At 42.2% G+C, this 26,403-nt stretch overlaps 1 protein-coding gene across 3 annotated transcripts in view; it reads right to left on the bottom strand.

The window, feature by feature from the left end:
- The window catches only part of EPG5 (ectopic P-granules autophagy protein 5 homolog), a 103,629-nt gene that overhangs the window by 73,139 nt on the left and 4,087 nt on the right, over nucleotides 1-26,403 (bottom strand). For 2 of the 3 annotated variants that reach the window (XM_034995868.1, XM_034995870.1), the window contains exons 2-10: nucleotides 17,143-18,150; nucleotides 15,745-15,982; nucleotides 13,971-14,107; nucleotides 12,764-12,871; nucleotides 11,765-11,838; nucleotides 9,768-9,873; nucleotides 7,396-7,510; nucleotides 6,627-6,777; nucleotides 3,562-3,717 (exon numbers count right to left, since the gene is read on the bottom strand). In XM_034995868.1, the coding sequence (XP_034851759.1) occupies nucleotides 3,562-3,717; nucleotides 6,627-6,777; nucleotides 7,396-7,510; nucleotides 9,768-9,873; nucleotides 11,765-11,838; nucleotides 12,764-12,871; nucleotides 13,971-14,107; nucleotides 15,745-15,982; nucleotides 17,143-18,150 (2,093 nt within the window). The remainder of the gene's footprint in view (nucleotides 1-3,561; nucleotides 3,718-6,626; nucleotides 6,778-7,395; nucleotides 7,511-9,767; nucleotides 9,874-11,764; nucleotides 11,839-12,763; nucleotides 12,872-13,970; nucleotides 14,108-15,744; nucleotides 15,983-17,142; nucleotides 18,151-26,403) is intronic. The other variant, XM_034995869.1, reaches the window with a different exon arrangement.

Genomic DNA, 26,403 nt, shown 5'->3' with positions numbered 1-26,403 from the left:
AGCCATTTTTCTAACATGCTTCGGCCATCAACGCCTCAAGGACGGGTAAGAGTAACAGCAATACTCACACAGAACTTCGTCTGTGCCAGGCACTGTTCTAATCACCCTGCCATACAGATCATCTCACTCCGTCCTCACTAAATCCAAGGCAAGTATTATTGATACTCTCCCCAATTTACCCATAAGGCTACTCAGGCACAGAAAGGGTAGTAAGAGGCAGAGCTGTGTTTTGAACCAAAGATCTTTTTAAGGCCTGGGTGACAGAGAGGCGCTTAGATGTGGATGTATGTGTCCGAGCCTGTGTGCAGGTACGAGTGTGCACACAGACACACATGCAATGAGCGGGAGGAGAATCAGACACCCTCCAGGGACTCCCTACTCATCAGCGAATGAAATTCACACTCCTCGGCCCCACGTTCAAAGGCTTCCACTATACAGCTCAGACCCACGTTTCTCTAACCAGAGCCCTCACTGCGTTCAGAGTATGAGACGACTCCTGGACAAGCCAGGTGAGAACCTCGCACCTCCAACCTGCCATCCCCCCAAGTGGGAGGCCCTCCTCTGACTTCCTCCAGCACTATTACAGAACTCCATCCATACCTGACTTTGGCAATATCATACCCTTTATCGGTGGTTCTCACACCAGAGTGGGCAGAAAAATCACAGGAGACTATTCTAGGGGGGAGGAATGAGTAAGGGACAGGCAGGGGCTAGGTAAGGAGAGATAAATAGGGGGCTACGTGATCTGGCTCACAGAAATCCCAAAAATGTGGAGGTGTGGGGGAAACCAGAGATAAGGGAACAAACCAGACCACCCTGCCCTAGGCCTGTGGGGTGGGTGTCTTTTTCATGATAATCACTTGTGACCAACAAAGAATAACAGACCCTAAAAAGGAAGTAAGCCATTGAAGGTGTTATTTCTAGTCCTTGCTCAATGGTGGTATCAATAGAGATGTTAAAAGAATTTAAGTTCCCTGGTTAGCTTTCTACAAAAGACCAACCCTAAAGGCCCTCAGTGGCAACCCTGTAGGGATCCCTCTCACTCTTGAGAGCTTTTTCTAGATCTTCACTTAATGAACTTCTATCGCTTTACTCACAAAAATAAAATAAAATAAAACCACTGGGAAACTTTGTGGAAAATGCAGATTCCAAGGCCTGCCTACAGAGATCCTGACTTTGTAGGTCACAGCTTGGGCCCAAGAATTTGCAGCTTCTAGTCATCCCGGTTGACTCAGACTCAAGTGCTCCTTAAACCACACAGTGAGAAATGCCTCAGGTTGCTGTAATTTACGTACACATACAAACCACAACAATCTGAGAGCAGAAACCAGGTTTTGTTTATCTTTGAATAAACCACAATGTAACCTAGAGTCTTATATTTTAATTATCTACTACCTAAACCAGTATCTTGCAAACAATCAGCACTCAGTAAATGCTCATTAAAATTTGGTTATGTGAATTTTATCTCAAAAAAATCTTGAAAAAAATAAGGAGGCACTCAAAACTGTTGCTCTATTTTGGACAAACCTACAAATTGACCGATTACAAACAAAGCTTATTAAAAGAAAAAGAAATTAAAGTACATGCCTGACCCACATCTATGGGGCATCACGCTGCTAGTGGCCCAAACCACCATTGACCTAGATTCTGAAAAGCAACAGCTAGACTCCTGAGCAAAGGTTCAAGAAACTGTTCAGTTGGGCCAAGCTTCTGTCTTATTATATAATAATCCCTAACACCTCACATAGGACCTGACACTCTTGTATAACTTATCCCAAAACAGTGAGAGGGACTTGCAGAGGCCTTAAAAGTAATGTCACAGGACTGTGTATTTCAGGATACGAAATTCCCCATATGAAAGATAGGCAGTAAGTCTGGCTTAGGTTTTTACTGTCTTTTGGTTTTGTTTTGCTTTAGGTTGGGGGATAACCACTGTTAGAAATTTCTATTGGAGTGCCAAATAAATTTAAATGTCATGGCTTTAAACATCTGATTCTCATGTAATCTCTTTCCTAAGATAAGTTATACTCAAGAATAACAGTTCTTGATATTTTAAAGTTTAAAATGATTATCACCTTTGTAAATTACATGTATAATTACAGGACAGTTCCCAGCTCAGACTCTAGGAGCGGGTAACTATGGTGAGAGCTTTCCATCTCAGCTAAGCAGCCACAATGATGAGTGACAGATCAGAGACAGGAGACTATTCCTGACCCCCAGCAGGGTTCTGCACAGGATCCAGTCTACCTCATGAGACCACCAAATTTATGGACAACATAGTAATGAGTAAACAACCTAGTGTAACGAGTAAAGATCAATTTCTAAGCCCAAGTTCTATTTATCTTAGACCCATGCCTTCTGAGTGCCTAAAAGTGCTTAAGATTTAGTCAAGGAGTTCTGCTATTTCTCTAAGAGAGCAGTTTTTCTATTCTTCATCTGAAACCACAAAAGAACCACCACCACTTACATCTAAAAGATCCTTCATGACTTAAAAAGTATTTCCATGTATTACTGCATTTCATCCTGGGATCATATCCATGAGGTCAATGGAACAGGGAGAATCATTACCATCACCTCCATTTTATAAATGAAGACAGTGAGAAGACAAGACTAGGTGACTTGCCCAAGGTGGCAAGACTCAAAGCCACTACACAACACACAATAAATACGGGCTGAAGCTGAGAGGCCCAGGCAACAGGGAGCAGCGCCAACTCAGAAGGAGGCAATGGTGGGGAGAGCCGGCAGTTCGTGAGGGCGCTGGAGGCCGCGTCCCCCAGCAGAGGGCACAATGCTTGGCAGAACTTGCTCCTACACTTGGCCAGATACTCAGGGAAGACAGTGCAGGAGGCACCACTGTGCCCCTGCCTCTGCCCCAAGAGCACCCTGGGCTATAAGCAGCAACAAAGACAACATGATCAGGAGACAGCATTTACACAGCCAAGACAGGGGACCAGGACCCGTGAGAATCCTCACAGTAAGACACCTCAACAATAAAATGTGCAAATCAGGGGCGCCTGGGGGGCTCAGTCGTTAAGCGTCGTCTGCCTTCGGCTCAGGTCATGATCCCGGAGTCCTGGGATCGAGCCCCGCATTGGGCTCCCTGCTCAGCGGGAAGCCTGCTTCTCCCTCTCCCAGTCCCTCTGCTTGTGTTCCCTCTCTCGCTGCATCTCTCTCTGTCAAATAAATAAATAAAATCTTTAAAAAAGGGGGGGGCAAATCATTTGTACTATGCACTGAGCACCTAATCTGCCTCACTTAGGCACTGAGACAGGTGGGAAATAGAATTCACACCTTGTTCAAGGCTACCCTAAAAGTTCAGGGATGGCAAAACTTGAAATATCAGAATCGGGTTATTTTAAGATTGAAAGAAACCTTAAAAAGAGCATTTCAGTCACCACTATAGATAAGGAAACTAAAGACAATGAATTTGCCCAAGATAAGAAACAGACGAAACACACTTAGACATTACTATAAGAGATGTACTGTAGTCGATGACTTTCACACAAATCTTCCTCACCAGCCAAGGAGCCATTTCTCAATAATTATCATCACACTTGTTACCTTTTGGCTTTCAGCACGTGTAGGACAGCTCTCAGAAACAGCTCATCAAATTCAACCTGTAGTTTCTCCACGGAGTAAGGCTGCTGGGCCAAACCCAAGCCTCGGTTGTGGCTCACAAACTGCGCCCAATGGTCGCTCACATAACCAAGGGTCATCCTGAGCAGGAGGAAAGGCAATACAGCACTTTTCATTAAATTCATTCATTTCATTAACGCACTCAATCCTGGCACCTTTATTTAACATTTGAAGCACTAATTTATTCAATACATATTTATGGAACACCTACTATCTTCTAGGCTCTGAAGAGCATCCCGTGAGGGGACAAGCTACCCTCATGCAGTTTACATTTAGTGCAGGGCAAACAGACATTAAACAAAATAAAGTAAAAAGTATAGTCTGTCACATGGTCATAAGTGACGACGAGGAAAGTAAGTAGGAGAGGGCACTAAAGTTTCTCGGGAGTTGGCCAGAGGAGGGGGGTTGGTTGGGAGCAAGAAAGGCCTCACTGAAGAGCAACATGCGAGTAAAGACCGGAAGAAGTCACACGGATATCTACGGGAAGAGCATCCAGGTAGAAGGAACAACCAGTGTGAAGGCTCAAAGGCGTGATCAGGATGTTGGAGGAACAGGTAAATGAGAGAGAGACTGGCTGGAGAGGAAATCAGAAAAGTGACAGGAAACCAGACCATGAAGACCAGGCCACTGTGAACCCTTTGGCTTTTACTCTGAATGAGACTGGGAGCAAAGGGGTGACATGAGCTATTGACTCACCATTTCCAGGGAACACTGGCTGTTATGAGAATAAGCTGAGGGGAGAACAAGGGCAAAAGCAGGAAGATAAGTCAGGAGGCTATTACAATTGTAATTAGGGAGAAATATCTGAGAATGAACTAGGGTGGTAGCAGTGAAGGTGGGAAGCAGCAGCTGGATTCTGGAAACAGCATGTTTCATTAGTTCAAAAGATGCACATCTTTCACACTGTAATCCCTGCAATTGGAATGTGTATTAAATTGATAACATGCCATATTTTTGTAGCATTTTTTCCTTAGAGGCACACAAAATGCATCTTCAGAATTGGTGGCATCTTAGATTTGATGACAGTGTTTTGAAGCTAGAGATGACAGAATCGGCTGTTACACTGGATGTGGGGTGTAAAAAGACAGAGATGACACCCAGTATTCTGGCCCAAGCAACCAGAAGAACAAAGTTGCCACTTACTGAAGATGGGAAGGCCAAGGACAAGTGGCTTGGAAGGTGGGACGAGGGAAGTCCGTTGGGTGTATTAAACTACAATGTTTGTGAGTCATCCAAGTGGAGGTGCTGAGCTGGCAGCTGGGCTTACAAGCTTAAGAGAGAGGGCTAGAAATAGAACTCTGAGAATCGTAATAGTATTTCAGTGATATTTAAAGACATGAGAATGGATGAAGTCCCAAGAGCAAGTTTCGATTGAGCTAGAAGAGGTCCAGGAACTGAGTCCTGGGGCACTCCGACATCAAGAAGTTTGGGAGTGAGGATGAAAACAACCTAGGAGGGCGCCTGGGTGGCTCAGTTGGTTAAGCGACTGCCTTCGGCTCAGGTCATAATCCTGGAGTCCCGGGATCGAGTCCCGCATCGGGCTCCCTGCTCAGCAGGGAGTCTGCTTCTCCCTCTGACCCTCCTCCCTCTCATTCTCTCTGTCTCTCATTCTCTCTGTCTCAAATAAATAAATAAAATCTTTAAAAAAAAAAAGAAAACAACCAAGGAGGCAGAAAATGAGCAGCCAGGGATATGGAAGAGAAACCAGGAGAATATGGGATCCTGGAAACCAAGCAAAGAAAATGTTTTAAGGAGAAAGTGAGCAACTCTGAGAAAGCTACGTAAACTACAATAATCAGCTGTAAATATTTACAGAGAAATATTACAGAGTGAATACTGACCTTAAAGCAATAATAACAATGTTTCTCCTACAGACTTATTGGGAGAATAAAACAAGAAGGTATATTCCTGGCACATAGTAAACACTCAATCCTACATCACATATATGAACCCAAAGACAGGTTTTACCTTATTTAGCGAGCAGAATCAGAAAATGAATGTCTGAACTTCTGAGAATAAGTAGATGGGCTTTTAGATTTAAAGAAATTACTCTCAAGTCACCAGCCATCCTTTCTCCCACCATCTCGTTTTCATTACATTCTACTAAAGGTCTTCTCAAGACCTTTAAAGTCACCCCCCAGCCTTGCAGGGCATCCTAGAATCATTTACCTGGCTTTACAAAGCACATGGATACACATAAAAAATAAATTACAATCAATTTTGTTTTGGAAACATCACTGAGGAAGGGGAGAAGTTTTAGAGGCTTTTTTTTGGAGGGAAAGGAGGTTGGAAGAAATAACAGCATATTGATGTGCTGTAGGGAATGACAGTAAAGACAGAAACATTAACGATGCAGAAAAGAAGATACAAAATTAATTCAATAAAAAGCAGTACATTCTCAAAATTTATTCATCCTTGATAAGAAAAGCATAAACCCATTTTTCAATCAAATAAATGATAATGCTTTCCCCAGCTCGAAACAATGGCCACTGACAGAAGTCTTTGCAACTTTCTTCAAAGGGAATTTAACAGAAAATCAGAATAAGAATAAATAAGAGAGGTAACAGGAAAATAATGACACGAGAGAACTACTGCCAATCTTCCACAGCTAAGTGACAATTCCCAGGCAAAAGTGAGGAGGTAGAAGAAAACAGGGAGCAAAGGAAAAGGAGAGAGGCTTCAAAGAGGCTTCATTTTCCTTGACCGAGTTGAGTTTCTCTGCTCAAGTTCAACCCAGCAACTGCTTTGAGAACCTTGACTCCAAGGACAATTATCTAGCAAACCAGTTAAATCTGAGATAATTAACCAAATATTCTGACTGGAAGCATTTATAGAATTCCCATCTGCTAGATGGTGAAAGAAAATTCTTACTTCTATGAGAAATCAGACCTGAATCATACACTGAAATGTCCATCATCCCAATTTCACACGTATGTGTGTCTGAGCCCAGCGAAGGCAAACAGAAACAGATGCAGCAACAGCAGTATTACCTGATCATATAACCAACTCGCTTCACAAACTGCCTGTAGCGTGCCCTATTAAAGGTTTCTAACCCCACAGCCAGAAGCTCCACTAGTGAGTTAGCAAAGGCAAAAATTTTCATCATCTCTTGAGGTCTTGTTGTTTCAGGTGAATAATCACCTAGAAGTTAATGGGAGAAAAGGAAGAAATTATAATTACTATGAAAAAACACGGAAGGACACGTGTAAACATCTCAGTGAGGAACAAAGCCAAGGCAGAGAAAACGTAACAAACCCCACTGGTCTGGCTCTTCTAGCAACATGAAATGGGGAACCTGAGACAAACTACAAAAATAAAAACAAATTAAAGCTAGGCGAATTGGGGGGCGCCTGGGTGGCTCAGCTGGTTAAGCATCTGCCTTCAGCTTGGGTCATAGTCTCGGGGTCCTGGGATCAAGCCCCACGTTGGGCTCCCTGCTCAGCAGGGAGTCTGCTTCTCCCTCTCACCCTCCCCCTGCTCATGTTCTCTCTCTCAAATAAATAAATAAAATCTTAAAAAGGAAAAGCTGGGTGATGTGCAAGCTAGCTGACCTTTCTGCATTTCAGCACTAGGTGGGAAATTACAATCATAAGAGAAAGGAAGGAAGTCTGAGATCTGATGCAACCATGTCCGCATGGTATGGTCAGGCACCAGGGAACCTGAATCAGGAACCTGCCCAAGATGGAAGGCTGGATGCTGAGTTCCTGTGTTGAGCTTGCCACTGTCCCATTTAACACATGACAAAAGAAATCAGTCTACCTTTTGCTTTAAACCCAAGAAGATGTTGAAAGAGTTCATGGAACGGAAACTGGGATAAAAGGATAACCAAGTCATCTTCATTAAGGAGAAGCCAACTGGTCTCGGGGTCTTCATCCTAAGGGAAAAGATGCAAAATCATGTCAGCTGATTTGATCAGAATGCACCATGGTCTAGAGTTACAAGAGCTAAATTATCACAGATGCAAGTGGTACATCATGTCCATGTGTCTCCATGGAATTCTCCTCCTACTATCAGTTCCGTAGATGGGCTGTAAACCCCCTGAAATTGCAAGCACAATTTTATGTGCATCTGGATTATATCAATTCTTCTGTGGCTGAAATTCTCTCATTAAATGTCCATCCCAAAGCAAATTTAAATAAAAAAATTCCTCTAGAGTGGGGAACCTTACTATAAAGCTCAGTACTTTGACAACATGAATTAAAGAACCACACACTCAGTCCAAGTTATTTTAGCTACAAGTCTCTTGCCCCCAAATCAAGGCCTACTGTAGTATTCAACTGTCTTATGGTGGAGTAATTTGCATTTGCTATAGATAACTGAAGCTCTATTGCCAATTGGTGCTGATAAAGCAGGTGAGACTAACAGATCACACATAGAGATTATATAGGGGAAAACTTTAGGGTTTTTTGTTTAATACCGAGCACTAAAGTCATCTTAGAAATTAAGTTGATTTGTGTTCTAAAATATGCTACATTCAAAAAGGGAATGCTGTAAAAAGATCTGGACATCCTGAAGAATATATCACCTCAATTTCAATAAGGGACTAATGTAATTCATTCATAATTTCCCAAGCCACTTATTTCCCCGCTGCCAACCCTGCCCCATTTTAGGTTCTAAATGGCTAACAAGCCTCAGAAACTCTACTTAGAGCAGTAGCTCTCAACTCTGGCTATACATCAGAATCACCTGGGAGGCTTTTACACACCTGGATGTCCGTGTGTGGGCCTGGGCAAGATTTGTAAGTTGCCCAGGCGGTTCTAATATACAGACGACTTCAAGGAAACACTAATGAGCATAATCCAGAGCACCTTCCTCTGAGTCAAGAGCACTCTCAACATTCTCATCTACTCCCCAAGTTCTTGAATTCACTCAATGGTCAGTGAGGGCTAGCCAGGGGCCAGGCACCACTGCAGGCTTCCCCAACCATCATCTGTCTCTGAGAGTAAATGTAGGAAACCTCCCAGAGAAAAGACTTCTCTCTCAGAAGAGAACACTCTCGGGGGAAAAAAACCTGTTCCACAATCTTTAAAAGACCAATTTGCACCAGCTCCTGAGAAGCTCTCTTCAAGGTGACTGTTGAGTCTCTAGCAGAGATGTCTGAAGAGTAAAAGGAGTGCGAAGGGGCCCCCCGTTTCTGAAAGAGCACTTGGGTAAATACACAGACATGATCCCCACTGCTACCACGGCTGTCATTCTGAGAACTGTCTGCTGCAAACCATCACTTCTTTAAAAAGAAGGAGGCTTAGTAAATCTGGTCCCTGGCCACCGTGGTCACCACATCAAGTCAGGATGTGGACCATAAAAAAGCACTAGGGCAGATAACTAGCTGGAGGAAAAATTCCTTACAGATACACTAACCCTGGGCGCCTGGGTGGCTCAGTTGGTTAAGCGACTGCCTTCGGCTCAGGTCATGATCCTGGAGTCCCGGGATCGAGTCCCGCATCGGGCTCCCTGCTCGGCAGGGAGTCTGCTTCTCCCTCTGACCCTCCCCACTCTCATGCTCTCTGTCTCTCATTCTCTCTGTCTCAAATAAATAAATAAAATCTTAAAAAAAAAAAAAAAAAAAGATACACTAACCCTGTGTACAGCTGAAAGAAAAATCAACAAGGACTATCTTGAGAAATTGGATTTTGATCATTCAATTCTCACCACGAATAAAGAACCATCTTCTACCTTGCAAATGAGAAGATATGGATAAGAAGTATTCGTAAGAGTTAAAGGCAGACCTTGCTAAGCTCTAGCTCTTTATTATACAGACTCACGTTACCTGATTGGGTGGGGGGGGATCCCAAGCCCAGGAACTTGTTACTACATAAAAGAAAATCCTAATATAAATTTTACACCATATGAAAATATTGCCAGGTTCCAAATTCTCCCAGCTGAACAGGAAGATATCCTACATGAAGGTGACAACACAGCACACTGGCTCAGAGACTCCACCATTCAGTGACCTGATCTGCGAAAAATCCTTCACCCCCAGCACCTCGGTTTTCTCACACCAATACCTGCGCCTCATGGGGCTGTGGGCAGAAGTCAAGGAGAGACTGTGTGACAAGCACTTAGAACAATGCATGGCACGTAAGAGGAGCTCGGCAATGATTAATCAAAATAATGCAGACACGACAAGTTACCTCTTCTCCTCCCTCATCTACTAGTGTCCATGTCCCGGATGCAGGCCCTGAGGAGGATGGCTTCTGCTCACTAGGCTTCATGTGGCACAGGAACTCCGCTCGATTTCTAAAGGACAAGGGAGATCACTCCAATCACATAAACACAGAAAGCCTGCATGCATGCACTCTGGATCATCTATTCAACCCTGCATAAGAGTCAGCCAGCCACCTAATCTTCAAATGGTTTAAATTAGCAAACAAGAAATAAGGACTGGCGAGAACTCAAGGCGGCTAAAACCTCACTAACTTCATTGTGCAGACCTTGAGGATTCTAGATTAGTAGTGACAAGTAATTGCAGAGAAGCGGTTATGCTGGCCCAGCTCCCGCACGCATGGGACCTCAATACATACAGATTGCTGCGGAACCTCACCTCCAACCAGGCCTACAAACTGTTGCCAGGGCACGACTTGAGGAACGATGCTTTACTGAATATAAAAGGATAATCTGCAGGTAACTCAGAAGCTTGTTTAGGGCAAAAGAGTACCTCTAAATGCAAAACCATTTTTAAGTCAAAATCCTATCTACCATGTGTTGGAGAAGCCCCGTCTCCAGGCAGAGAGAGAGAGAACTGGAGAGAATTTCCTGCCAACCAGACTTCACAAGGTGTTGGCTAGACCTGATGAGCAGGTGTAAGTGGCGAAATTTCTTCTCTTAGACTACGACACGGTTCTCAGTCCTCTGTTCCTTCCCCTCTGGCCTGGCCCTGAAAAATTCATCCATTCCTTCCTGTTACAGGAACTTTCTCCCATGACTTCCAGTTCTGTAGGTCCACTGCTTCCCTTTCAACCCAAGGAGCTCCAATCCTGAAGCTCCAAATGTCCACTGGTATCTGTCCCTTGTATGTGTCCACCTGTATGCCTCAATGACCTCAGACTTTCCTCCTGTTAGAGTGTCAATGCCCCCACACTCAGGCTCGGACGTCTACAGAGTTCTGTTGGAACCACTCCTATTCCTTATTTAGTCAGCTACTTAATCCTTTTCTGGGAAGATAACCTTTACGTTCCTCTCCTTATCTTTCCCACCACCATTACCCCAATGCAGGCTCCGAGGCAGACAGGTTTTCCAGGACTGAGAGCCAGTGGTAATAACACTGTTCAAGGTCACTTAGACAGAGACTGTGCCTTCTCCCCTAGTTAAATGTCCTCTTGATGACGAGTTGGGATCCAGAGCCAGGAGAGCCAGAAGTCTGTAACTGTAATTCAATTAAGCAGAAGCACATCTTCTGCCTTCAGTCAATCCTAGCCTCCCTTGATATGACTTTTACCTTTATTCAAAAGCCCTCAACTACTACAGGGCCAGACCGTATCAAATCTGGATCCCTTAAAACCTTCTATAATCCAAGTCGCTGCAGCTATTCCACTGTATAACCATCTCCCATGCAGTTCTTCGCTCAAACCAAGCTGATCTCCTACCTGTCCTCCACACAGCCATCTTACCTAGACTCTGGGCCAATGCCTCTTCTCCCTGCCAATAGTGCCCTGCCTGCTCCTTCTCTCTGAGATCTAGCCCTTTCTTGCAACCCAGCTCATGCACCTGGAACCTTCTCTCACTGCTCTACCTCCTCTCTTCAGCCTCTCCAGTGCTACTAGCATGCTGATCGCAGCTTCCCAAGCAAGCACTTAGATCTCTGCACTTCTTTCCCTCTCTACATCTCTTCTTCTAAGGAAAAGATGATCTTTCTTGTCTCTCCATGGCACCTTTCACAATGACATATATGACAGGAGAGGCAAACCCACTAAAAAGGAGGACCCCAAAAAGCTTAATTGCTTATACATAAGCAGTTAATAAGATCATCTGGGGACAAAGGGTATCCAACCCAAAGAAAATCTGCAATATTAAATTCTGGAATGCTGACACTTCCCTTAGCAGTTCTTTGGATCTGGGCAGTTTAGGAAGTCAATCCTTTGGTAGAAAGAAGCATTTCAATTTCTACTTCACAAAGCTCTTCCGCACTTACTTGACAGGAGACATTAGCAGGGCAAGGGACTGCATAAAATGAAAGACCCCTGATGGATTATTCAACACTTTGATCTGAAATCAGAAAAGGAAAAGGCATACTGTAGAAAACCGACAACCCAAGTATCCATAATCTTAGTTCACCAGCATTCTGACAAAGGGAGTGGTTATGAAAACAAAGATGGAAATGGCACGTAATCCACAAGCATGAGAGCGCGGCTCTGGGTTACCTGGCAGTCCTGGTTCGGCTGCACTCAGAGCGGCGTGAGCTGAGCAGCAGACTTCAACTACTGTAACCATATAGGACGAAGCACAATGCTGCTCTTTTAGTCCAAAGACAAAACAAAACAAAAAAAATCCTCCTCCTACCTAAAGAGATTCAGACTTCTCACCACCAGAAATACTAAAGAGAAGGTCATGTGGAGAAGTTGAACCTGGCATGCACTTGGCTTCCACCCATCTGAGTGGTTGCTATGAGTAACAAAACAACCCAAAGGCAAGCAGCAGAGAAGAGAAACTGTGAACCATATCATCAGCACTGAAGGTGATTATATGAGAGCCGATCACACAGGCCTGGATCTCTGCTAGCATTAAAGAACATGGAGATGCTCGTGGTTTCTGTTTTGCCTCTACCAACTGTGCCGTGAGGTGGGTTAATTTAGGAAGCCATGTTGAATATTACCAAAAAACAAAAAAAAAGTCCCAGTGAGTCTTCCTGCACAGAAATTTTACAGAACTAAATACGAGTGAATCTACCAAGCCAGACTACAGGGGAACTTTTGCAATTCTATCTTAATTTCATCAATTATGGGTGGCCCAAGAAGTTCCAGCATAAAAACGCCTGGGAATACATAAATATATACTAAAATATTTTAAGAATTTTATTTTAGATATCAGTATGTTGAAGTAGTTTTTTAAAGGAGAAAAAAAGCAATTTCTTCAGGAAAAATGTTTAACAAAATCTCTCATCCCACTCAAAATCAGAAGACCATCATCATACCTGGATGAAAGGAACAGCCCACTCACTAACACCAGCTGGGCATCGAAGAATATGGTTTAAAAGGAAGAAGTGATCGCCAGGACAGCCAACTCTTTGTAACACTGACACCTGAACAGGGAAGGACATATAGTTTCATTATTTAATAAGAAGAAAAGTGTACCTAGGGGTCTAGTAAATCACTTAGCCAATGTTTAAATTTAAGAATCTTTCAGAAGAATAACCAGAGATCTACTGTATATACACACATATATATAGTATATATACAGTATATAACCAAAAATACACTATTAACATGTTGAGTTTCTATCACAGAGGCACATGAGGCCTAAGAACCTACGAGTACTATGATAAAAATATCCTAAGTTGGGGCACCTGGGTGGCTCAGTCGTTAGGCGTCTGCCTTCGGCTCAGGTCATGATCCCGGAGTCCTGGGATCGAGTCCTGCATCGGGCTCCCTGCTCGGCGGGAAGCCTGCTTCTCCCTCTCCCACTCCCCCTGCTTGTGTTCCCTCTCTCACTATGTATCTCTCTGTCAAATAAATAAATAAAATCTTAAAAAAAAAAAAAAAATCCTAAGTAGTTTCCCTGTAAACCCAGTTTTTATTATCTGGCAAAATACAACTTACTCACGTTCCTGGCCACATGTGAATAGATACAAGCCAAGTAGTTTAATCTAGTCTCAGTTTGTAATAGATTCTCAAATCCAAATAAGTATGCTTGGGACTTTACCACATATGTAAGACTCTAATATTAACCTAAAAAAAAGCACCCAAGGCAGCCCCATTGAAAACACAACCACTAAACAAATAAGCCTCCTTACACTTAACATCTTTCTTAAATCTCCCAAATCCTGACACCAGCCTTTTTTCTAAGTTTTTAAAGTATGATTGAATACAACACTAGACACTAGATAATAAAAATAAATGATATGGAAGGTTTTAGATCAGCTACCTATATTCTAAATACATATCCCATCTTTAATTTAGCATGCTTCCCACATTTCCATTTCTTCCTAAGCTGAAGGTATGAGATTAAAGTGTATCAGAAAGAAAAATATTTTGTGCTTAATGACACACTAGATAAGTATAACTTATTACCATGTGTCATGAACGAAGAAAATGTCACTAACACATTAAATGAATTAGCTGAAGAAGCTGTTGAAAAAAAACTAGAAGAAGACATAATTCTTCAATTATTTGTTCCCTTACCAATTTCTGCAGCCAGAGAAGAATATCGTCATGGAACTGAGTATCTTCATTAACCCTTCTGGTGAACATGAATAAGACACTGATGCACTCCTTTAGCTGACACAGGTCAGAGGGAAAGCTTTCTGTCTGTTTACAAGCTATAAATTAAAAAGAAGATTAAATGAGCCCCACATAAATGGGTGTTTTGGAGAGAATTTTTAGTGTCTCTACCCATCAATTAATTAATTAATTAAATCTTTTCAAAATATTTAGTTCAGATAAAAATCCAAGGAGAAAAGTTGCATCAAAAATATCTGAATTTGGGGGAACCTGGCTGGCTCAGTAGGAAGAGCATATGACGCTTGATCTTGGGATTGTGAGTTTGAGCCTCATGTTGGGTGTAGAGATTACTTAAATAAATAGAACTTTTTTGGGGCGCCTGGGTGGCTCAGATGGTTAAGCGTCTGCCTTCGGCTCAGGTCATGATCCCAGCGTCCTGGGATCAGGCCCCGCATCGAGCTTCCTGCTCAGCGGGGAGCCTGCTTCTCCCTCTCCCTCTGCCTCTCTCCCTGCTCATGCTCTCTCCCTCTCTCTCTGTATCTCTGTGTCTCAAATGAATAAATTTAAAAAATCTTTCAAAATAATAAAAAAATAAATAGAACTTTAAAAAATCTGAATTTCTACTAAATATGTAATCCAAAAAATTTTTAACTTTGTGAAGTATTACAAAGTAAGGGAAAATTAACTTCATCAAATCCATTTTTTATTTAAAAATCAGATCATTGGGCACCTGGGTGGCTCAGTTGGTTAAGCGACTGCCTTCAGCTCAGGTCATGATCCTGGAGTCCCGGGATCGAGTCCCGCATCGGGCTCCCTGCTCGGCGGGGAGCCTGCTTCTCCCTCTGACCCTCCCCCCTCTCATGTGCTCTCTGTCTCTCTCATTCTCTCTGTCTCAAATAAATAAATAAAATCTTTAAAAAAAATTTAAAAAAATAAATAAATAAAATAAAAATCAGATCATTGATCTAATCCCAGCTCTTTGATTAGTTATAAAAACAATGAGGGGGAAGGATTTCTTTTTTTAAGAGAGAGAGGGAGAAGACGAGAGAGAATCTTAAGCAGGCTCCACACCCAATGCAGAGCCAACGTGGGGCTCGATCTCACAACCCTGAAATCACGACCTGAGCCAAAATCAAGAGTTGGACACTTAACGAACTGAGTCACACCAGGCGCCCAGGATTTTTTTTTTACTTCAAATATTCTTAATATCTCCCCCAGAAATAAAAATTGAATAATTCAATTAGCTAATTCACACTTAACACATCATACAATCAAGGCTAGGGTTTTTTAAAACCCAAATATGATGAAAAATGCAGAACATTATAGATCCCCTGATGAAAGTTATATAAAACAGCCCAACAAACTAGACAAGCAAAAATAAAGTACAAAAGATACAGGATGAAAAAGTACGCTATCAGTTTTACAATCAAAATGTATTTGAACTCTACTTGGTAACAAGTATATACATTAGGACTAAGGGACATTAATGATAAAAAGCAAGCTTTTTGGCTTTTCCAGAGAAGCAGAGACTGACAGCCCCAGGGAAGGGAGACCTAGCACTGCTCCCAAGAAATGGTATGAAGGCAGATCTCAATCCTACTTTGGGGAAGGCAAGGTAAAACAGCTAGCACCAATATTCCCTTATAATACCAATTAGTACACAATCAACTCAACTCCTCACTTCTTTCCTCATTGCAGACCACGAGAAAGAGTGAGACTTTCACGATTCACATACCTCGGCCTTGAATTGCGAAAGATCTCAGAAGAGCTGAACCATTGAGTAAGGCATAAATGTAAGACTCCACTTGCAACTTTGAGAGCACAGAGGTGTATGAATGCAGAGCGAGGGTCTGGTGGAGGTGCTCAGATTTGGCATCAAATAGCTTCTTTAGCTCCCCCAGTGCATTTTCATTCATCTCTACTCTCTGGTAGCGATGATAGCCTGAAACTTTCACTTGATCTGCACAGATACCCTAGAGGTGGACAAATGGGTAAAACAGGAAACCAGTTAACTCTTTACACTTGAAATAATCAGGCTGCAGGCATACAATATATTGGCTTCAGTACCACCTTCAAAGAGCTTATAAATCAGAGTAAGGGGACAATCCTACCACATAGGGAACAATAAATCAAATATATAATCAGGGGCCAAGAGGGATAATGCCAATCACAAAGCATCACAAGGTCAAAGAAAAAAAAGAAACCCCTAAGAAGAAAACAATAGAACTTGTCCCTAAGACTCTCACGATTGATAATCTTACCTTCAACTTTATAAACACGGAAGTCATGTGATAACCCCACAACTTCAAGGGACTTCAAAATATCTCTGTACCTACCCTCATCATTTTTTGATTCTGCTCAAAAGCAACCCCTCTCCTTTCTAATACTAACACCTCCAGCTGTGTTCCTGATTCTATTCTCTTTTTCAGTAGTTTTCAAATGTTCTCCTCTCCACAATCTCCTTTCTATGTACAAAGAGAGATACAAAGGTCCCCCAATGAATAGGATCAGGGATTGGGGAAAGCACGTGTTTCTCCTCGATATCTCCTCCAGCTTCCCTTCATTGCCAAATTTGCCAAGAGTGGCCTCCTTTTCTTTGCCATCCTTCCCAGGCCACTGGGAAGTGGCTTCCCTAATGGTCACCTTGGCCTCCACAGGGTCACATCTAATTGCCTTCCTGTTTCCTCATCTCTCAAGTTTATTCCATGGATCATCTTCTCCTTGACCCTCTCTACCCATGTGGATGTTCTTGGCATTATGCCCAAGGTTACAAACTAAATGGTCCACAGGCTGCATCCGACCTGGAAATGTGACTTGCTTGGCCTCTACTCTCTATTTTGTTGCCAACATTCACAAATCAGGATCCTTCACACAGAAATCCAGATTTCCAGTTCCTCTTAGGAAGTGAAAAGATGTGGCAATGTTGGACCAATACAACCATCACGGCAACAATCAAGAGCGGCTGCCCCCACTGGACCAGGCAGGAGCTTACCCATCGACCACCGTCCCACTCGGCCCACTTCACTCCTCCAGGTCACCTGCGTGGCCCCTGCAGGCATCTGACTTTGTGACCCCCACACCGCACTACTCTGGGCTAGGATAGGGTCAATGTGAGTACAAGCATACTCCAGACCTGGATGGTATCACAAGAGAAGCAGCTCCACTGCAAATGCCCCAGGCTCCCAAAAGCTTTAGATACCTGCACAGACAACTGTTCGTCCTTAAAGTGCCACAGTCGACTTTTCGCATTTTGGCAATCAGACGTCAGGGCAAGCAGCTCAGCTTCAGCCAGCAGCAGCTGCTTCCTACATCGTGAGTAGTTCAAAAGCAACTCATAAAATTCATGCCTGTCCTGATGAGCCATGCTGTCGAATTCTTCTAAATATGACTCAACATTTTCCAGCCATGAACCAGGCTCAAAGATTTTTAGCTGTTCTTTAGTAAATGGTACTAGTTCTGGTTGAGATGGGAGCTCTGGGTAGAGTCGCTCATTACGAAACAAGGGTTTCGCTGCCACCAAAGCTGGTGCTTCTCTAGCAATTTCGGCTGGCAACTGAGGATATAGTTTTTTCACTCTAGGTGGCTGAAAAATGTCTTTGGCTTCACAAGAACTCTGCAAGGGAACATTTTGTAGCACCTCTGAAGAAAAACCCAAGGCTTGCTTGTCTTTCTTTTTCTGAGTTTCTCTGACCTGTAAATTTTCCATTTCCTGCTGAGTATAAGAAAAACTAGACTGCAAGGTGCTTTCAGAAGGTCCACACTGTACCAACTTATTTTCCTCTACTTCTGTAAAGTTCTTGGGAGCTTCTACTTTGGTTCCGACATTGTCTCCAGGGTCAACCTTCAGCTTCACTGCATCATCCCCAACACAGGCTCTGACCTCCTCCCCTTCCTTTAGGGTCTCTGTGTTCCATGTCAGGGACCCTTCATCGCTTATAGTTAAGGAGGTGAGTGGTACATCAAACATTTCACTCTCGTTTTGTCCACTGGCAGCATTCTGGAGCTGGGAATCAGTTAACACCTTCAGACAGTCTCCTTTGAATCCACAAGCTGGAGTAGGGATTTCCAGCTCTCTGGAGGTTTTTGGAAGGGAGACTTCATCAGATTCTTCCCTCTGAAGAGTTTCAGATCTCTTCTTTTCCTAAAAATGAGATTTATAATGTGAAATAATTTATAATATAGTAATAATTGATGCTTTCAACATGAGAAATTCTTAAATTGTATACAAAATCTAAATTTTATAATTAGCAAATGGAGTCTAAATAAAATTCCTAAGCAGTGTGTTTCATATTTCCTATTATTATTCAATTTCGACTCTGTTAAATTTGGGAGATTCACTAGTCTAATCCCAACAGAGAAAGACATCAAAAGCAGCAGCAAATTACGACTCATGAACAGAGGAGGAAAGTTTTAATTAGGTCATTCTCCATTCTCCTAGAGGTCAACAGAACAGTGTCCACATAGTGTAGGCCTCAATAGATTTATCTTCATCTTGACAAACATATTCACTTAAAACTCATGCAGAAAGAGTCAAAGAACTTGAGCAATAAAATGAGTATTAGATTATAACCTACAGAATAAAATAAATATCACGAGTCCATACTGACATAAATAAATAATAAATGGGCAAAAAGTGACACCCCTCCCTACAGAATTCCAATCAATAAATGTAGATGGAATGAGAATAACAGAAAAATCACCATTACAACACCATGGTAATAACTGCCACAGGCAAAATCTGCCGATGGATGTTAAAGTGAGTGAGTGAAAATGTAAGCAGAAACAAGACAGCTGGCTAGCATTAAAGTATCTCCTAAATATTTAGTAATTACAAAGGGGGAAATAGTAAGGTTCAGTGGAGAATTCGGCAAACAATATATTAACTGCTTAATCAAGATTGATAAGACCAGTAGCATATCCCCATGTGATGTTCTGAGAAGGCCTATCACCTCTTCAAGTATCCTTTCCAATGACATACAACCTCAGTCTAATCATAAAAATATACCAGACAAAAACTCAAATTAAGGAACGGTCTACAAAAGAACAGAAACATGGGGCCCCTGGGTGGTGCAGTCAGTTAAGTGTCTGACTCTTGGTTCTGGCTCAGGTCATCATCTCAGGGTTGTGAGATCGAGCCCCATGTCAGGGACTGCACAGAGTGCTGAAGTTTCTCTCTCCCTCTCCCCATGTTCGCTCTCTCTCTCTAAAATAAATAAATCTTTAAAAAAAAAAAAAAGGAATAACAAATGTTATGGTCATCAAAGACTGAGGAACTATCAAGAGATTGGAGGAAACAACAAAGACAGGACAACTAAATGCCCTGTAGGACCCTAGATTGGATCCTGGAATAGAAAAAGAACAGTACTAGGAAAACTGTTGAAATCCAAATAAGTTCTACATCTGAGTTAACAGTTTTGTGCCAACATTAACTTCTTGGTTGTGACAAATGTTCTATACCATAGAATTTATGATTATGTGAGACAGTGACATCAGAGGATGCTGCATGAAGGGTATATGGAACTCTCCGTACTATATTTACAACTTTTCATGAAGTCTGAAATGATCTCCAAAAAACAAAGACAAAAAAAAAGTTAACTTTAAAAGAAAGTCCAATAAAATGAGGTAGGGTTTTTAAAAAAACACCTCAGGCATTAACACACAAACTAGATACACAGCGGGGTGCCTGGGTGGCTCAGTCGTTAAGCGTCCGCCTTTGGCTCAGGTCCTGGGATCAAGCCCCACCATCGGGCTCCCTGCTCCGTAGGAAGTCTGCTTCTCCCTCTCCCACTCCCCATGCTTGTGTTCCCTCTCTCACTGTGTCTCTCTCTGTCAAGCAAATAAATAAAATCTTTAAAAAAAAAGAAAAACCCAAACTAGAAACACAGGAAAACATGCTGATAAAGAAGAAAAAAATTATAGGAAAATTCTTTAAATAAAATTGTTACACGCAGGGCACCTGGGTGGCTCAGTCGGTTAAGCGTCTGCCTTCGGCTCGGGTCATGATCCCAGGGTCCTGGGATCGAGCCCCGCATCGGGCTCCCTGTTCAGTGGGAAGCCTGCTTCTCCCTCTCCCACTCCCCCTGCTTGTGTTCCCTCTCTGGCTGTCTCTCTCTCTCTGTCAAATACATAAATAAAATCTTAAAAAAAAAAAAAATTGTTACACGCAAACAAATTGAAAAAAAATGACTACATCACCCTAATACTCCCCTTTCACTATGAAATTTTAAGAAGACAAACCTGACAGTTTCACAAGTTATCAGTGATTTTGGATTGTGCTGTCCAGCAAATGTCCAGCAAAAAAAAAGTTGACAAGAACCAAAAATGTAAGACCTTATATGTACCTAATATTAGGAAGAAAAGATAAACGTTTTTGAAATGGAATTTGAGGTCACTTGCTGGTAATGGCTACCAAACATTTACAATGGTGGTGATTGAAGAAGCAATGTGCCCCTCCAAAATTACTTTAATCTACACTGTGAACTGTGGATATCAGATTCAGATATAAGCCACACAATGCATACAAACGAGTTTGTCAAATCGCCTAAAATCATGAATAACAAAAAGCATTATACAAGTATTTATGAGAAAATGAAGAAGTGGGTCTGATTACACTGCAATGATGTTTAGCACACTTCTATAATAAATAGGTTTGTCAGACTGGGAGGTCAGAAAGAGACAATCAGGAGACAGAGGCCTATGGTTACTACAGTGAGAGAAATGCTGTTGTACTGGTCAGGAGAAAAGCCAAATTTAAGTGAGTTGAATAATCAAAATATAAAATTAAGAAAATAATTTCATTTATAATGAGCAAAGAAAAAATATAGAAAGATAACTTTAACAAAAGAACTGTAAAAGCTGTACTCTGAAAATTGCCAAACATCGTTAAAAGAAATTAAAGACTTAATAATTGGAAACACATCCCATGTTCATGGATGAGATCACAATATTGTTAAGATGGCAATCCTCCTCAAATTGATGCACAAATTCAACATAATCTCAATCAAAAGTCCAGCTGCCTTTTTTGCAGAAAATGACAAGTTGGATCCTTAAAGTCATAAGAAAATGCAAGGGACCCAGAGTAGACAAAACAATCTTAAAAAAGAACAAAGGAGATCTCATACTTTGTAACTTCAAAACCTACTATAAAACTAGAGTAATAAAGACAGTGTGGTTCTAGCATACAGACAAATAGATCAATGGAAGAGAATTGAGAATCCAGAAATAAAACCTTATATTTAAGGCCAATTGATTTTCAACAAGGGTGCCAAGACAATATAACGTACAACGAGCAGTCTTCAACAATGGTGCTTAACAACAGGATATCCAAAGACTGAAACTGGACCCTTACCTTCTTCCATCATATACAAAAATTAATTCAAAAAGGATCACAGACCTAATGTAAGAGCTAAAACTTTAAAACTCTTAGAAGAAAACATAGGTGTGAATCTTAATGACCTTGGGTTACACATGACACTAAAAGTACAAACAACAAAAGAAAAAAATAAATTGAACTTCATAAAAATTAAAAATATTTGTGCTGAAAATGACACCTTGAAGAAAGTGAAAAGATAACCCATGGAATGGGAGGAAATAGTTACAAATCAATTATCTTATAAGGGACTTATATTCAGAATAAAAAAAAGAACTCTTGTAACCCAATAATAAAAAGATGAATAACCCAATTTAAAAATGGGCAAAGGATATGAATAGACATTTCTCCAAAGAAGATATACAAATGGCACATAGAAAGATGCTAACATCATTAGCCATTACAGAAAAGCAAATCAAAATCACGAGACGCCATGTCATATCCAGTAGGAAAACTATTTAAAGTCAGATAATGGGGCGCCTGGGTGGCTCAGTCGTTAAGCGTCTGCCTTCGGCTCAGGTCATGATCCCAGAGTCCTGAGATTGAGTCCCGCATCAGGCTCCCTGCTTCTCCCTCTCCCACTCCCTTCTTGTGTTCCCTTTCTCACTGTGTCTCTCTCTGTCAAATAAATAAAATCTTTAAAAAATAAAGTCAGATAATAAGTGACAGTAAGGATGTAGAGAAATTAGAACTTCATACACTGCTGGTGGGATTGTAACGTGATGCGGCCACTATGGAAGACAGTTTGGCAGCTCCTAACTGTGGTGATGGCTGCACAACCTTATGATCATACTAAAAACCACTGAAATATACAGTATAAATAGGTGAATTGTGTCGTGTGTGAATTACACCTCAAAAAGCTATGAGAGATTTTTAAAATTTACTGAGTTGACGAATGAGAAATCAGGAAGCAGAGACTGGAACGTGGAACAGAGAAGATTCTTTTTTCTCTTTTCTTAAGCTGGAAGAGACCTCTGTGGTTGTTAAATGCTAACTGGAAGAGAAGACAAGGGAGCTGGAAGCAGCCACATGACGGGCCACAGGATCAAGGGCACAGCAAGCAACCACACCTCCTCCAACCCACAGGCCTCCAGAGCCTTCCTATCCAACCTATCCCTCAGGCAGTTTTTAACCTCCGTGTGTCCCATCTCACTCCACTCCAACCCCACCTCACTCAGCCCTCTCTCCCCACTCCAGGATGGCCCTTGCAATTCCAAATTCTTTCCCTCCACTAAACAAAATGAGGTCTCCAGCGGCTAATCCCAAACTTGCCTGCCCACTCCCAGCAGCCGTAGAACAGATAATGCAGCCAGAGAATCAAATGAATTTTTTAAAAACTTCTTAGCCTCTCTGGAAAGAACACACAAGATTTTGTTTAGGTTTTATTTCCCCTGGGGTAGAACTCAGTGCTTCTCTGGGTTTCTAGAGTGGAACCAAAGAAAACTCTCTACCTGTACTGGTTAGGGAAGTTAGGTCCAAAGAGAAATTAACCTGGAGTTGGCCCAAGGAAGAAGTGGGGGAAGGACAGAGAAGCTGGTGCTTTGATTCAAATGGACCATCCAGACCAAGGAAGGTAATCTGGAGGGAAGGATGGACAACCATTTGAGCTGATGGCAAAGGCCTGACGCTCCCTTGAGGATCCCAAGACAGACACAGGACCTCTATGGTATGAATGCAGAGAGAGAGAGGGGATTTGCTGAGATCATCACTGATGCCAGAGTCTCAAGAGCAGTGGTGAGCTCCCTGTGGTTTACTTCATTTTCCAAAGCACTAAATAGGGGAGCAGGTCCTAAATGGTCTCCAAGCCTGCAGCCTCTGCCCCACCACCAATTCATTCCAAATGCCATTTTAACATTGGCTTCCGCAAAACACTGCTCTGAACACCACAAACAGTCACAGCTCTCCATTTAATGCAAGACGGATTCTTACGCCTGGCACTCAGTGCCTTTGATGACTCAGTTATGATCACACCTCAAGACAAAATCTTCCTTCAGTGACCACACCAACCCCTCCACACATGCTTTACTCTGAACTCCTACAATATGTACTTGTCATCCGGCCCTGGTTACAGGTTAATTTATCTTTAAATTCTGTCTCCCCCCCACATAAACCACAAGTATCTTAGGGCCAGGCACTATATCTTATGTCTTTGGATCTGATCTGCCTCTGACTTTTGACAGTGTTCAATAAATGTTTCCTGAGACAAGAGTGATGACCTATAAATCACAAGGATTTATTGAGTACCAACTGTATAGTGGGCTCTGTCCCAGGTACTAGAATTAATAAATATAAAGAAATTTTTCAATTATCCAACAAATATTTATACTTACCATATGCTCTGGCACATTCAGAAATTTATTTTTATATACCTCTCAGAAAGCAGAGGGAATATCCAATGAATTCAGAGGAAACTCAACTTTTATGCCAAAATCTGAATCTATTCTTATACTAAAAATATAAAATTTCACTTAAAAATAAAAAAGTCAGCTTCCAATTATTTTGCCTAGAGATAAAGATATAGGAGAACACACTGTATATATAATAATCATTATACATCACAAAATAAAATTCAAACGCAACTCCATGTGTATCAAGTCGCGTGTGCAAAAATTCATACTTACATAATTTTATTTTAAGCAAAAGACACGTTTCTTACAACTAAAAACACCCTGGAGATTAGGAATCTGTATTTCTTTACTTTTAATCTCCACCTAAGTTACATATAGGTAGAGAATAAATATTAAAATAATTCCACAGAAGGAAAAATAATCAAGCACTGATACAGAAATGGAAGAATTGTTAATAAACAAGGAAAAACAAACTTAACTACACATCACAGTAAACATGCTCTGGAGTGCTGTGTACATGTGGGAAAAAAACTAAAGAACTCACATAAACCACTACCAACAATTATCTCCAGAAGATAGAATTCAGGGCATTTGATTTCTGCTGTACATTTCTGTGTGTGTGTGTGTTTCTGTGTGTGTGTGTGTGTGTGTGTGTCCGCTCAGATGCACATACTTCTTGAAGCAATGAGCACTTTTGTAATCAGAAGAAAAATACAGAGTGTAGGTTCTGGGGCACCTGGGTGGCTCAGTTGGTTAAGCGACTGCCTTCGGCTCAGGTCATGATCCCGGAGCCCCGGGATTGAATCCCGCATCGGGCTCCTTGCTCAGTGGGGAGTCTGCTTCTCCCTCTGCCCCTCTCCCCCTCATACTCTCTCTCTCTCTCAAATAAATTAAAAAAAAAAAAAAAAAAGAGTGTAGGTTCCGGGAAACAAATTGGAAGTTTCCTCACTCACAGTTCTTTCTCTCTGAGCTGGAGTAAGTAAAAAAAATTACAACTCCTTTCCTTCTGCAAAAATAACGAGCTGCTTCTTTATGAACAATGAAGATTCAAGTTATACATTTTGTAGAATATTTCCATGAGAGTATTCTAAAGACAGGGTCTGTTTACCAATAATGTCTGTATCCCCAGCACTTAGCACAATGTCTGGCACAGAACAGATAAAAAGGGCTTGGACACGTGGGTCTGTATAAATCAAAAGTTCTTGGGGCAACTGTACCAGCTCTCCTTGGGGTGTCCAGGGATGGTGTACAAGTCAAAAGGCTTGGGGGAAGGATGGGGCCTCTACATTTTGCTCTGAATACAACATCTCCTGGCTGCCACCTCTTTCCTGTTGTATTAGCATTTTGCAGGCTTGACCTCTTGCTCTTCCTTCATACACTTCCTTCACTCAGCTTCTGGGACCCTACACTCTCGGGCACTGGGGACACATACTACCTCACTGGTCACTGCTCACACTCCTTTGTCCTCTTCTTCTCCTCTTCTCCCCAAACTCTTAAAGCTGGGGTGCCCCTGGGTTCTTTTCTTATCACCTTTCTATACTACGCTCATTCCCAAAGTAACCTAATTCAGTCTCTGGCTTTAACTATCTATATGCTAATGACTATATGCCAAAGACTCCCAGATCTTTTTTTTTTTAAGATTTATTTATTTATTGGGGAGGGGGACCAGAGGAAGGTGAGAGAGAGAGGATCTCAAGCAGATTCCCCACTGAGCACGGAGCCCAGTGCGCGGCTTGATCCCACGACCCTGAGATCATGACCTGAGCCAAAATGAAGAGTTAGGTGTTCAATCGACTGATCCACCCAGGCACCCCAAAGACTCCCAGATCTTAATCCCAACCTGGAGCTCTCCCAAGCTCTAGATTCACATACCCAACCCTACTTTACATCTCCATTTGGAAGTCCAGTAGACACCGGTTTCAAAATTAGCATATTCATCGCTTCTCGGCCTTTTGGCTAAGATCAAGTGCAAAATTAGCATATTCAAACCTGAACTCCTGATCAGCGCCCAAAACTGTTCCACCCCCCACCTCCTCTGTCTCAGAGTCATCTGTGCCTGTTTTCTCTCACGTGCCAGATCCAAGCCATCAGCAAATCCTCTTGGCTCTACCTGCAGAAACTCCCAGACTTCAAACACTTCTCACCACCTCTCCCATACAAGTCTGGTCCGAACCACTGTCACCTCTTGCCTGGATTACTGCAACAGTCTCTTAAAAGGTCTCTGCCTCTACTCTTGCTCCTTTAGAGTCTATTCTCCACACAGCAAGCACAGTGATCCTTTAAAGCCTAACTCAGATCACACCCCTCCTCTGCCCAAAACCCTGAAGTGCTTACATATTTCACTCAAAGTAGAAGTTGCTACAATGGCCCACACAGCCCAGCATGACCTGGCCCTGTGTTAGGTTTCCGACTTCATCCCACTACTCTCCCCTCCCTTACTCCCCCCCCTTCCCAGACTGCCTCCTTGCAGTTCTTGGGGCAGGCCAGGCAGGCCACTCCCTTAGGGCATCAGCCTGGAATATTTCTCCCCCAATATCTACATGGCTAACTCCCTCATCTCTTTCGTGTCTTTACTTATATGTCACCTTGGGAAACTGCAACCCATCCTTATGAGTCTGCTTCTCTCTCTCCCTCTGCCCTTCCCCACTGCTTGTTCTCTCTATGTCTCTCAAATAAA

The sequence above is a fragment of the Mirounga leonina genome, unplaced genomic scaffold, assembly GCF_011800145.1.
Source record: "Mirounga leonina isolate KUSES-001 unplaced genomic scaffold, KU_Mleo_1.0 Mir_93, whole genome shotgun sequence".
Taxonomy (NCBI): Eukaryota; Metazoa; Chordata; class Mammalia; order Carnivora; family Phocidae; genus Mirounga; species Mirounga leonina.
Note: the sequence above shows the minus strand (reverse complement) of the source record. Positions and strands in the feature narration are given on the sequence as shown.